General features: G+C 40.2%; 7 protein-coding genes and 4 non-coding genes across 11 annotated transcripts; 7 read left to right on the forward strand and 4 right to left on the reverse strand.

The window, feature by feature from the left end:
- Positions 1 to 122: 122 nt before the first annotated feature.
- On the reverse strand, positions 123 to 204 carry KQ657_005226. The gene has a single exon. It is a non-coding gene; the product is annotated as a tRNA-Leu (tRNA).
- Positions 205 to 631: 427 nt separating this feature from the next.
- Positions 632 to 713, reverse strand: KQ657_005227. The gene has a single exon. It is a non-coding gene; the product is annotated as a tRNA-Ser (tRNA).
- A 312-nt stretch (positions 714 to 1,025) lies between these two features.
- Positions 1,026 to 1,099, forward strand: KQ657_005228. Its single transcript has one exon. It is a non-coding gene; the product is annotated as a tRNA-Ile (tRNA).
- Positions 1,100 to 1,113: 14 nt separating this feature from the next.
- KQ657_005229 lies at positions 1,114 to 1,186 on the forward strand. Its single transcript has one exon. It is a non-coding gene; the product is annotated as a tRNA-Ala (tRNA).
- A 307-nt stretch (positions 1,187 to 1,493) lies between these two features.
- On the reverse strand, positions 1,494 to 2,642 carry SVF1 (Svf1p; the record flags this gene model as incomplete). The annotated part of the gene is made up of 1 exon (XM_043195869.1): positions 1,494 to 2,642. The coding sequence occupies one exon, from the start codon at positions 2,640 to 2,642 to the stop codon at positions 1,494 to 1,496; it is 1,149 nt and encodes a 382-aa protein (XP_043049574.1).
- Positions 2,643 to 3,536: 894 nt separating this feature from the next.
- KQ657_005231 (uncharacterized protein) lies at positions 3,537 to 5,210 on the forward strand (the record flags this gene model as incomplete). Its single annotated transcript, XM_043195870.1, has 1 exon — positions 3,537 to 5,210. One exon carries the CDS (start codon positions 3,537 to 3,539, stop codon positions 5,208 to 5,210), a length of 1,674 nt encoding a protein of 557 aa, XP_043049575.1.
- A 248-nt stretch (positions 5,211 to 5,458) lies between these two features.
- ARP8 (Arp8p) lies at positions 5,459 to 8,347 on the forward strand (the record flags this gene model as incomplete). Its single annotated transcript, XM_043195871.1, has 1 exon — positions 5,459 to 8,347. One exon carries the CDS (start codon positions 5,459 to 5,461, stop codon positions 8,345 to 8,347), a length of 2,889 nt encoding a protein of 962 aa, XP_043049576.1.
- Positions 8,348 to 8,868: 521 nt separating this feature from the next.
- LSC1 (succinate--CoA ligase (GDP-forming) subunit alpha) lies at positions 8,869 to 10,367 on the forward strand (the record flags this gene model as incomplete). The annotated part of the gene is made up of 2 exons (XM_043195872.1): positions 8,869 to 8,873; positions 9,407 to 10,367. 2 exons carry the CDS (start codon positions 8,869 to 8,871, stop codon positions 10,365 to 10,367), a joined length of 966 nt encoding a protein of 321 aa, XP_043049577.1.
- A 446-nt stretch (positions 10,368 to 10,813) lies between these two features.
- On the forward strand, positions 10,814 to 11,194 carry FYV4 (mitochondrial 37S ribosomal protein mS41; the record flags this gene model as incomplete). Its single annotated transcript, XM_043195873.1, has 1 exon — positions 10,814 to 11,194. The coding sequence occupies one exon, from the start codon at positions 10,814 to 10,816 to the stop codon at positions 11,192 to 11,194; it is 381 nt and encodes a 126-aa protein (XP_043049578.1).
- A 42-nt stretch (positions 11,195 to 11,236) lies between these two features.
- On the forward strand, positions 11,237 to 11,970 carry CYP5 (peptidylprolyl isomerase family protein; the record flags this gene model as incomplete). Its single annotated transcript, XM_043195874.1, has 2 exons — positions 11,237 to 11,254; positions 11,368 to 11,970. The coding sequence occupies 2 exons, from the start codon at positions 11,237 to 11,239 to the stop codon at positions 11,968 to 11,970; spliced, it is 621 nt and encodes a 206-aa protein (XP_043049579.1).
- A 31-nt stretch (positions 11,971 to 12,001) lies between these two features.
- MED6 (mediator of RNA polymerase II transcription subunit 6) lies at positions 12,002 to 12,862 on the reverse strand (the record flags this gene model as incomplete). Its single annotated transcript, XM_043195875.1, has 1 exon — positions 12,002 to 12,862. One exon carries the CDS (start codon positions 12,860 to 12,862, stop codon positions 12,002 to 12,004), a length of 861 nt encoding a protein of 286 aa, XP_043049580.1.
- Between the last annotated feature and the right edge of the window lie 88 nt (positions 12,863 to 12,950).

Genomic DNA, 12,950 nt, shown 5'->3' on the forward strand with positions numbered 1-12,950 from the left:
TATTTTGTATAATCAATATCATTAATATAATCATTAATATCTGTTCCGTTTGTCATAAACACTATTCAATACTTTGGTAGTGAATGCAAAAAAAGTAAAGAAGTAAGGAAGTATAGTAATGATGACTCCGGCGTGATTCGAACACGCGCATCTTACGATAACAGAACTTGAGTCTGCCGCCTTAGACCGCTCGGCCACAGAGCCCTTACTTACAAATAAATTTCCTTTGGACTGCCACACGCTACAGTACATAACACTGTTTTCAAAAATAGTCTAAAGAGCACTTTTATGGGCTAAATGAAGTACCTTATCTAAACCTTAATGATATTAATTATTAATGCAGCTTTACTCTAGCTTGATTATTTGTTTCATAATGAATTCGTATTGACTTTTAAACTAGTGAATTCTACGTGGTAGTCTGAGCTACAGCAGTGCACGACGTACCTACGTACAATTTATTGTTGAAGTATTGTCATATTAATCTTTTGAATTGTTAACTCAGTTTCACTTTGTACAAACATTTTCTTTAGAACATAACTAGCAATTATATGAAAATGTATCAAAATTGTAAAAAAATCAGACTTTGAACTGCACCCCAACATCAACTTCTGGGTTGAGAAAGAAAAAATAACGACAACTGCAGGATTCGAACCTGCGCGGGCAAAGCCCAAAAGATTTCTAATCTTTCTCCTTAACCACTCGGACAAGTTGCCAATCGATGAGGTAAAATAATTCCTTGCATGTTATGCCAAAACTTGGCAAGCTAAACCATAGTATGCGCACTACTCTCATTTCCCTTATTCTTGAATCCAATAGCAGTTAAAGATAACTTATATTCATGCGGGGTAACTAGGATTTAATAGATACTACCTAGAACTACAGAGCTATGTTGTAAACCCCATTAAAATCCTACTTGGCTGAGATCTGACCAGTCGATATCGAAATTTTTGTTTGTGAAACAGAGCAAAATGACAACATTATTCGTATTTTGAAGACTAATATCTGCATTTTAAACTCCAAGAAATGGTCCCTTGGCCCAGTTGGTTAAGGCGTGGTGCTAATAACGCCAAGATCGGCGGTTCGATCCCGCCAGGGACCATTTACACCTTAAAAGGGCGTGTGGCGTAGTTGGTAGCGCGTTCGCTTAGCATGCGAAAGGTCTCCGGTTCGACTCCGGACTCGTCCATTTTTTAAATATCAAAATCGTACAAATGAATCAAAATTTATCTTATTTTTATTATTTTTATATTCGTAGTTGCATTATTATTAATATAGATATCAGAGAAGTATATGAACGGCAGAAGTAATGGTAGAATACCGGTGGCAAAAGCAACAAGAATTGACAAAAGAGAGTCAAACGAGGATTAAGTATTGCAAAGTATAGGGCCACAATAAACGACAAACAGTGATAGAAAAACCCAGAAACCCCGTAACATAAGATAAAAAAGATTAGGTAATAGGCATAAGACAAAAATATAAGCGATGATATGAGTTTATTCTGAGATAAAGGTTGCTTCATTGAAAGCTATACCCTTTTCTGATGTCAGGTCATCGACTGAGATTGCGAAAGTATTGCAGTATTGGTAGATAAAAGGTTTTGTACCGGCAACATTGCTGACGATATTCTTGACAAATTGGGGGATTTCAGCCATAACATCGACTCTTTCAACAAGAGTTGTTAAATCACCTTTAACAATGATATTTGACGTTTGTTCAGCACCTGAATTACCATCAAAGTTGAAAACAATACTTTGAGGTACAGGCCAACCAATTTCATCAATCTTAGAATTTTCATGAACAACTGTATTATCAATTGAACCAATTATAACTTTATCTTTCAGACATACGATCCCAATATTGACCTTTGTGGTTGCATACGATCTAGGGGTAGTGAATTCCATTTGAACAGCTGAATAATTTTCCGATTGGAAATTAAGAAAGTTCCAAGATTTAGCAGCATGATGAGGTTTCATCCCTTGTAAAGCCATGACAAACATAGTGAAACCTTCAATTGGAATAATACGTGGAGTGTCAGCAACTTCAGCATCGACCAAAGTAGATATGGTACCCTTAACGGAACATCTGGGCCAGAAAACATGACGCATAGACCCCCAAGGATTCTCAACATCATCTCCATACAAAGTAGTACCATCTTTACCGAAAATGACCCCCTCAGTCAACCTTGTCATTTCAAAATCAATAATGGAATCTGGATTTACATTTGATTTTAAATGCACCAGTTTCCCATCTTTTGAAAATTCAATCAGAAGATCTTCAGCATAGAAGTTTGAACCGTCAACTTTGAAATCGTTTAATTTAGTCAGAGTCCAAATGGTTTTTTTTGTTTCGGAATTAAACAACCGAAAAGTGAATTGCGCAGTGGTGTGAACTCCCATAACGTTGGAATGAATCACTTGAGCGAAACCAGTATCTCCAGTGTTCAAACATGTGAAATAGAATGTTTGGGTTTCAACATTGGTGTAATCAGGTTGTTTCCAGGCAAAATCTTCAACCGTTGTTGGTCTCCAAGGCTGAACGCTGGGAGCAATGGATTTGGTTACGGGATGAATGGCATCTGGACCATATTCTGGTTCGGCAGTACCAGCAACAACAGAAAGACCCGATTGAACCCACTTAAGCATTCTTGTACGTACGTAGTAGTATATAAATGAATGAAAAGTCGTAAACACTTAAACTTCCACACAAGAGAGGAAGGAGTATCTGTATTACATTTTTAATTTTATTGCCATTACAGAAGCATCGTTGGGGGGAAACACCACAAAATGGTTGATACCTACAGGTGACTTTTGCTTGTGATGCCGGGTAATATATGCTCATACTACCATGTTTTGTGAACTTACGTAAGCATGAGACAACAGCTCCTTGGGACTAAATTGAACGCGAGTTGACCTTTCTTGCGTTTGTGTCTGTGATGATGTCTGAGGTGAGAGGGGGGGTCATTTGCTAAATATAAGACGACCACAAGCATAACCGGACCCTACCCCTTCGCCAACTCCTTTCGCACATAGACACAGACATTACTAATAATGCTAGTACCAGCACTGGCAGCTAGCACTGGCAGCTACGGCTAGCACCACCACCACCACCGTTACTCCTTATGCGGAATATTTGTGCGGTTTAGGCATTCTAAAGCGATCACCCGTTGACGGAGAACAAAGCAGTGTGTACAGGAGGTGTGCGGTACAGTAGAAGTTAAGCGGGTTAACCTTTTTGTTTCAGAGGAGTGGAGTGAAGTGATTTGATCCACAGGGTGTTTCTGTTTCAATTATTTTATCATATATATTTATATATATATACAAATTAACAGTAATTATCGGTACAGTAATTACTATTGGTACCAGTAATTCTTGGTATGATAATTTAGTGGAGTACTACTCAAGTAACTAAGTGACTAATTAATTTGTGTTTGAAAATTTCCATCTATCATTAGTCTTTTGAGTTGAGTGTAGTAGTTATTAAGAATTGAATCGATTAAAGATTGAGCTGATTTGATTAGATAACTTTTTTCCTTCCTTATGGCATCGACTCCACTTCCTACGATCTGTCAGTTACCGCCGCCGGATCTGGTACTTGCGTATTCTATTAAGCTCAACAATAGTATAATATCCCATTTGAAGGCATCCAAAGATTCCAATTATGCACCTAAACTAGTGGTCAAACAAGGCAAATTCTTCCTTAGAGTCTCTCCAGACACAGTTTATCCCCTTACACGAGTACCTGAGAATTTGACTGTTGATGTCTATGATTTGCAGGAGGGGAAAGAACCCAAGTTTAACGGTAGAATCGAATCAAGATTAACGGTTAATACTGAATGTGCACCACCTTTACAATATTCAAGTAAAAAATTGGTGATAAATTATGGTACAGATGATAAACCCACAATCTTACAGAAAGTACTCGTTTTCATGTCATTAGGACCTTGTTCATTAGAAACTTTGATTAACCATACTCATTTGAAGGAGAACGATCCACTTATTCAACAATATCTTCAGAGATATGATCCAAATGATCAATTCACTAAAGATGACGTGTTCCCCTTTACTCCTCATGATATCTCAAATACTTTTATCTGTAAAGATAGAGCTTATAAGGAGATTCGGGTTTACAATACATCCCCCGCTTCAATCTTGACTCCTTCTCAGAGATCTTTGATCATAAATAATATCAATAGAGCACTCACTAGATTGGGGTTCCTGGATACTCATCCTCTTAGAAACAAGTTGACTTCTGCTACTGCTGTTCTCTCCACTTCCACCCCGAATTCTCCAGCTAATACAAACATCGCCGTGGGAGGAGGCGGATTAAGTAGTTCAACTCCTGTTACCAAGCAAAATACTACTACTACTACCACTACTACAAATGTTACCCAATCAGTACTGAAATTGAGAAAAGAAGTGTCTCCAAAAAAGAAACAGGTAACTTCATCCACTGCATCATCACTGATCCCAGCATCTATACCTCCAAGACCAGTGACTCCCAAACCAGGAACCCCACTTGCATCCAGAAAGAGAATCAGAACCATCTCCTCTGCATCCTCGTCATCGTCATCGGAAGATGAACGGGTTAAAAGAGTCAGAGCAGACCATCACCACCTCAACTCAACTATACCCATTACAAGCACTGCATCGTCCATCACATCACCTTCATCACTTGATGACGACGTGAATGTATCTTTGATTGGTTTGGATGAGAAAAAACCCAACTACTATGAAACTATTCTGGATAGATTCCATAAAACTTACACTCAATATCAAGCCCTTTATACCCAGCTAGAACATGCAATTCCTCCTAATGGTGTTGCTGGCAGCACCCCCACCACTGCATCAATGTTATCCCCAGAAACCAAACGGAAACTCGCCCGTTTATTTGAATGGCATAACTCTTTAACTCTGTGGAAAAGAATGCTATGGGACCATCAACGAGATAAACAAAAATCCAAGGATATCATGAACCTTACAAAGCATAAGAAAAGTGCAAGTCTTTCTGCCATACAACAGAATAATAATAACAATAATAATAATAACTCATCTTCGGCATTACCTTCATCATTACCTGTTCCAGTTCCAAATGGTCTTTCATCCATTCGTGCTTCATATAATTCAGTCAAGGCTCATAGTGCAAGCCCTGGTTTACCTCCTACTACGATCAAACAGACTCGCCTAACCCCTAAAATGTCATTGGACTACTAAAGCCACTATATATTTATAATAACGATAATAATTGCAATACAGTAAACAGTAGTAGTTACACTATTATATTGTAACGCAGCATATCGTTTTATTACATAATCAGGAGACACTAGTATTGACACCTGCATATAAGCACCTACTGAAGGTGTCTAAGTTTTTTCAATTCTACACCAACAACTACCCATGATCCTTTGAACATAAACCCAATTGGACAGGGCTACTGTGCGAATCCTAATAGTATCTAAACCATGGAACCTTCCTCCCCAGCTGCCTTGACCAGTGAAGTTGGAGATGGCCCCAGTTCACCTGCGGTAGCACCCGATTCCTCACCTGTGAAGGCTAAACGTGTAGCCGAAGACGAAGGAGGAGCAGGAGAAGATGACGAGGAAGCAGACGGAGAAGCCGAGGAAGCAGAAACTAAAGAAGCAGCAGTAAAGCCTACCAAGACAAGAGCTGCTCCCAAGAAGAGGGCCAAAACCAGTGCCACTGCTAAAGCTAAGGGAGATCCTAAGAAACCAAGTGCTGAAGTGCTTCAACGACGGAAAGAAGGAAGAATTAAAGCAGCTATGACTATTGCTGAGAATTTAAAGAAGACAGGGATTGGCAGATTTGAAAATGAAAACAATTTCGGTCTAACAAGCGTTAAAACAGTTCCCTTGATCAACCAGAAGAATTATTTCACTGATTATTTGAAGAGAGATGAACAAGTGTCGTTTGTACGGAATTGGAGGCTGGAGAAAAACCAACAACAGTTGTTGAAGAAGAAGAAGGAACAAGAGGAAGTGTTAAGGAAACAACAACATCAACAACAATTGGCTCAACAATTGAATCAGACGACTACTCAATCATTTGATAACTTTGATCTTGCACATATAAAGGACGAAACTAGAGAAATGCTTACAACACCTAAACCAGAGGCTGAAGATGACGATGATGAAGAAGATGATAATGATAATGAAGATTCGGGCGAAGGGACTTACAAACAAGGGTCTGATACTGTGGTAATTCATCCCGGTTCAACAAATATTCGTATAGGGAGAGCCACAGAAGCATATCCCACTACTATTCCTTCAGTAATTGCCGTTAGAACTCTGGAGGAAGAAATTATACACCCACATGAACCTTATCCAGTTAGAGAAGTTGATGCCAATGGAGACATTCAATTCGATGAAAACTTCAACAAGATGAAAGCAGAAGTTACCAAGGACTTCAAGGCTCGTATGAGATTCTACAAGAGAAGAGTGTTACCCAATTCAAGAGAAACTGCTGCCAATTTCAATAGGAAACAATATCCAGAAAGAATACCCGATCATAATGACCCTTACCGGAAAGAATGGCTTTTGGAACAAGAAATCCCCACCACTACTAAATATTTGGTTGGTGAGGAGGCCTTGAAGTTACCTCCACAGGCAAAGGGTTGGAAATTACGGTATCCAATAATTAAAGGAAGATTTAATGAGGTTGATGATTACTATAGAAGTCCTCAGGAAGTTTTGGGTGATTTATCCAACATTGTCTTAGCAGGGGTAAATAAGGTTCTATTAGAAGAAGTTGAAGTTTCAGAAGAACAACCGAATGAATCCAACGGCAGCACTTTTTCTAATGGAACAAAGGAATCATCTGAACCACTTAAAAATGGTGCTACCACTTCTGCTTCTGCTACTGGAGATCCTGAAGGACTCACAGCATCAGATTTAAAGTCGATGAATTGTATTTTGGTGATTCCCGATCTCTACGATAAAGCTTATGTTGAAGCTTGGTGTGAAGTGTTATTCAAATACGTTGGGTTTGGGCGTATTGCAGTGATTCAAGAGTCTGTGGCTGCCACTTTTGGTGCTGGAACATCTTCTGCTTGTGTCATAGACATGGGGAGTCAAACTACTTCAATTACTTGCGTTGATGAAGGGTTAGTCATTAATGATCTGCGGATATTACTAGATTATGGTGGAGATGATATAACCACAGCATTTGTTAAATTATTGCTTGAATCGGCTTTCCCATATAATGATATTGATTTACGGCTGAAGGGAGATGATTGGGAGTTGGCTCAACAATTAAAGGAACAATTTGTCACATGCCAAGATGCCGATATAGCTGTTCAATTGTATTCATTTTATAAACGGAAATGTGGACAGATGACGGAGAAATATGATTTCAAAGTGTTTGATGAAGTGATGTTGGCACCACTAGGATTATTTTATCCAGCATTATTTGAAAAGCATTTGGAAAAGACCAATAGAAAGAACCTTTTATTCCCCATATCAAGAGATCAATATCTGATGAAACCCAATAACCCATTTTCACAAGCACAAGAATCTCTAAGTAAAGGGGAAGTCACTTGTAACATGACAGAGGAAGAACTTTTGTTAAGACTTGTGGATTTGAAGCAGACCAAGATGGCGATTAATCCAGCTACTAACAAACCTAAACCCACCAAGACTTCCACTCTGGATCGGGTTTATTTAGAATCCATTCCTCTTGAAAAAGCCATTGTGGAGCTGATAACTAATGCTGGGTTAGCTACTGACTTTGAGAAGACCCGTAAATTCTACGACAACTTGTTAGTTGTGGGTGGTGGGTTTGCAAAGATCAGTGGGTTTGATTTGGTGTTGAGTGATCGAATTAATATTTGGAGACCCCGATTTCTTTCCACTTCTCTGGTTGATGAAGTGGTAGACAAATGTATTCTGGAGAAGAAACGGTTTGAAAAGGAAAGACAAGCTTTAGTAGCTCAGATAAAGGAGAAGAGGAATGGGTCCAATGGAAGTACAAGTAGTACTACTACCAATGAAGCCATTAGTAGAACTGGAACTCCCGGTGAAAATGGAACTGGAACCGGAACAGGATCTGGTGGTGGAGATGACATAATCTTGACGTCAGAAGAATTGCAAGCCATTGATAAACAAGTGAAGATTGCATTTGATATTGAAGAATTGGAATTGATAAGTGAAAAGGGCCTGACCCTTGGAGTTAATGTTCTTCCACCACCACGTGAGTTTGACCCGGAAATGTTAACATGGAAAGGAGCTTCTGTTTTCGGAAGAATCAAGGTTATTACCGAGCTTTGGATCTCCCATAATGATTGGGATTTATTACAGAGTCGTTGTCTATTCTATAAGTCTTTATTTACCTACTGATGCGACACGAATTACCGCATCGGTAAACTAAAATCGGTTCCGGATGAAACTAATTGCACTCTTTTGTTCATTAATGCCTCTGATTGTCTAAACTACGGATTGCCAATTTGGAATCGGTTTGAATCTTTGGAATATTTATGTATCTGATTGGTTTGAAGTGCAGAGACAGGGACGAAGCAGTTATAATTGTAGATGCCTTCGATTGATGTCACGTGATCATAGCAGCAGCATTTTTTTGATCAGCGATTTCAAGAACAGCTGGATGAAATAGCTTGATAGTATTACAGCCTAACAAGAGACATATTTTAATCTTGATTGTCAATACCTAGTATACCGTCATTGCACTATATTGTTGTTATTATGGTTAAACCTCTTAGTTTATCGGTACACACACGCACGATATACCGCGCTACCAATCACATACAAACCGTGGGAACAAAGGTAACTTCTGTCTGATTTTCCCCGGGGCACATCAGACAGGACACATATCTTCGGAGCAGCCGACCCCGTCGTCTTCGGCGATGTTGTGTCCGCAACTTACACCACTATTTCACACGCGCCTCACCGAACAAATGCCCCTCAATGCCGAATACAAGCCGACATTGAGTGCCAAACTTTCAGACACAAATTTCACGTACCTCATCAAGCAAATCTGTAGACACATATTTCACCATCGCTTAATACAATCAACCAAAGACCAGACAAGCGCCTCGATCCCGATCCCAATCCCAATCCCGCTCCCGGACCCTACATGACATGACATGACATGACCTGGAGTATACTTACTACCGTATATTGTGTTCCGATCAGACCCCACTGTGGTAAGAATGCCTTTAATTGATTCCGAGTTCTTCCCGACATTGAGACTATATACTTTTGTTTACTCCGACAAATTGCAGACATTTTTTTCTCTCATACTCCACTCGCAAATCCTCCTTGGGTAATGAATTCTTTTCATCTACGTATCTTTCTTCATCAACATAACAAGTAGACTCAGACAGACACAGCCCCGTGGTCCATCTTAATAGAGAGATATAAAATATACATTGCCATGTTCAGAAGTGCTACCCGTTCGTTTGCTTCTTCTGCCAGAAGAGCCAGTTATGCCGATACCATCGGTAACTTGAAGGTTAATGCTGACACTAAGGTTATCTATCAAGGTTTCACTGGTAAACAAGGTACTTTCCATGCTGAACAAGCTATTGCTTATGGTACCAAGGTTGTTGGAGGTACCAACCCTAAGAAGGCCGGTACCACTCATTTGGATTTACCTGTGTTTGCTACTGTTGCTGAAGCCATGAGAGAAACTGGTGCCTCTGCTACTGGTATTTTTGTCCCTCCTCCAATTGCTGCTAAGGCCATTGAAGAAGCCATCGAGGCCGAGATCTCTCTTGCTGTGGCCATCACTGAAGGTATCCCCCAAAAGGATATGGTCAGAGTTGCTCAAATCTTAAAGACCCAATCCAAGACTCGTTTGGTGGGTCCCAACTGTCCTGGTTTGATTGCTCCAGATCAATGTAAGATCGGTATCATGCCCTCTTCTATCCATAAGCGTGGTAGAGTTGGTATTATCTCTAAGTCTGGTACTTTAACCTATGAAGCTGTTGCTCAAACCACTGCTGTTGGCTTGGGTCAATCATTGGTCATTGGTATGGGAGGTGATCCATTCCCTGGTACTAACTTTATCGATGCCTTAACTTTGTACTTGAATGATCCAGAAACTGAGGGGATCATTTTGATTGGTGAAATCGGTGGATCTGCTGAAGAAGAAGCTTCTGAATTCCTTAAGCAATACAATTTGACTCGTGATGTTCCAAAACCAGTGGTTTCATTTATTGCTGGTGTTTCTGCTCCTCCAGGTAGAAGAATGGGTCATGCTGGTGCCATTGTTGCTGGTGGTAAGGGTGATGCTAAGTCCAAGATTGCTGCTTTGCAATCTGCTGGTGTTGTTGTCGAAGCTTCTCCTGCTAGATTGGGTGCTTCTTTGTACAAGGAATTTGAAGATAAGAAATTACTTTAAGTATATGAGCATGTCACGTGACTAACAGTGGAACATAATTTCTGTGGAGCAAAATTTGATGTAGAGCATGTCATAATGTCGTCTGTAGTACCATGGACATGTCATAATCTAGAACAATATCCATGCCATAAAGTCTGATACATTTACATTATGGATATCGATGGTGTATTGCAGTTTGTATGCCTTCGATTTTTTCAATGACTTTATACCTTCATTCCCCAGGAAGTCGTGCGCTCGCCAATTATTTATGTAGTTGAAAATTTTCAACCTAACCATAATCGAACCTCTATCAAGTCTATTCAATCAAACACAATTTACTGTTGTTGATAATGTTGAAAACAATCGTGAATGGTAGCTGCACACGTGGATGTGCTACTTCAGTTAGCAGACGTGGATTTGCATTTGCATCTGGGACTCGGATGATGTTCTCCAGTACCAGTAAGGTGATGAGAACCAATAAATCTACATTGAACAAGAGTAACGTTACAGACCTTGAGACATTCTTCAAGGCCATTGGAAGAAAGACAGTTGAACATGTTGAAGCGTTTGAAGGCGATTTAAACAAGTTTCTTGAGCTGGACGGACCAAAGTTGAAGGAAATGGGAATAGACTGTGCACAACGTAAATACATGCTAAAATGGAAACACAAGTATGTCAATGATTTGGAGAACTTACGAGAACACAAACAAGGTACCAAGAAACATGGAGGTGAACGGAAACAAAAGGAGGTTAGGGCTAAGAAGAGAGCGTTGGAGCGGTTGGAAGAACGTAAGAAATTTCAAGAATTGGAATTGGAAGCTGAACAAAAGGGTGAACGTGACTTCTGATACCGTTCAGTAGATGCATTTATATATCACTGTACATAGATAATGAATAATAAGACTAATGTCGTGCACACAACGACATTATACAAAATTGCGACATCTATAAAAGGACAACAACGCTATGAAATACATCTTGTTCGTGTTCATCTACATAGTGTGCATTGTATAGTATGAAGGTGTTTGCTTGTTTATTGTTATTCGTCTCATGTGTGTGGGCTCTCACCGAGAACCCAGAAATCACCAACAAGGTTTACTTTGACGTTCTGATAGGTGATAGTCCCATTGGTCGTATTGTGATTGGATTGTTTGGTACTGTTGTTCCCAAAACGGTTGAGAACTTTCGTCAATTGGCCATTAGTGAAGACCCCAAGTTCGGATATAAGGATCTGATTTTCCATCGTGTGATCAAAGATTTCATGATCCAAGGTGGTGACTACGAGACTGGTCAAGGTTATGGAGGTAAATCCATCTATGGAGGGAAATTTGCAGATGAATCGTTTGAATTGAAGCACGATAGACCATACCGTTTGAGCATGGCCAATGCAGGTCGTGATACCAATGGATCCCAATTCTTTCTTACCACAGTTGTCACTCCCTGGTTAGATGGCAGACACGTTGTTTTCGGCGAAGTTTTGGAAGGAAAGGATGTTGTTGATAAGATTGAATCGACCAAGACTGGTTACGGTGATAAGCCAAAGGAGACTGTTAAAATCTGGGCCTGTGGTGAGTTAGATGGTGCCAACGATCAACCAGGTCAAGAAATCAGAGATGAGTTGTAAATAAAATAACTTTTATACTTCTTTTTCTTTTTTAAACTGTATCCTCATCCAAATAGACTGGCCCAGCCAGTGCCACCACGGCATTCAAAAGTGAATCATAAACTTGGGAACTGATAATTCGAGTAGATTCCCCCGTCATACCGTTAGCATTGTTCTGCATTGAAGTCAGAGGATTGACTACTGTCATTGGAGTCAGTTGTAGACCATCTCTTATACCTCCACCTACGGTTCCTGGGTTTAAAAGTGTGCCTGGAGATCCAGTAGTCCCGGTAGCAGGTCCAGTAAGTAAGCCGGTACCACCACCATTACCGGCAGCAACACCTGAACCGGAATTTGAGCCGGAATTTGAACCAGCCCCTGAACCGGAACCTCCACCGGGCGCTGAACTTCCACTGGGCCCAGAACCTGAACCTGAACCTGAACCTGAACTGGCGGAGACATCACCAATCTGGAACTCATTCAAAGTATTCAATAGACTCACGGAATTCTTTATACTTAGTGTCAGCACCAACAAACGACTAGATAATACATCATAGATCCGAGGTGCCTGATATACGTTTGCCCCCACTATATAATAATCATTGAGAGGTATAACAGATTGTCTATCCAACCGTTTCTGTTTTCGAATGATCCAGAAATCTGGTTCTCGGACGTATAATATTATGAACTCCACTCCTACCATATCCTGAAGCTTTTCCTGAAGGAAATAAGCCGGGTTTGTGCCTTGAGGTGGGGGTGTGAACTGGAACTGCATTCGTACTACTTGGTTATTGGAGGTTCTATCGTAGAAGGGCAGTGCAGCGAAATAGTCCAAAACGTTGGCGGTGTAGAGACCGAAATGTTGGATCCATTCGGGTGACTTCCATTGTATCTCATCGAGTGGTGTAGCCATGCTTTACGTTCAATGAAGTAGGAGACACTGAATAATTTGTGATGATATTTCGCAGTCTCAAAAGAGATGATATTCTGTGCTGAAATGT

The sequence above is a fragment of the Scheffersomyces spartinae genome, assembly GCF_019049425.1.
Source record: "Scheffersomyces spartinae strain ARV_011 chromosome Unknown scaffold_9, whole genome shotgun sequence".
NCBI lineage: Eukaryota > Fungi > Ascomycota > Pichiomycetes > Serinales > Debaryomycetaceae > Lizanozyma > Lizanozyma spartinae.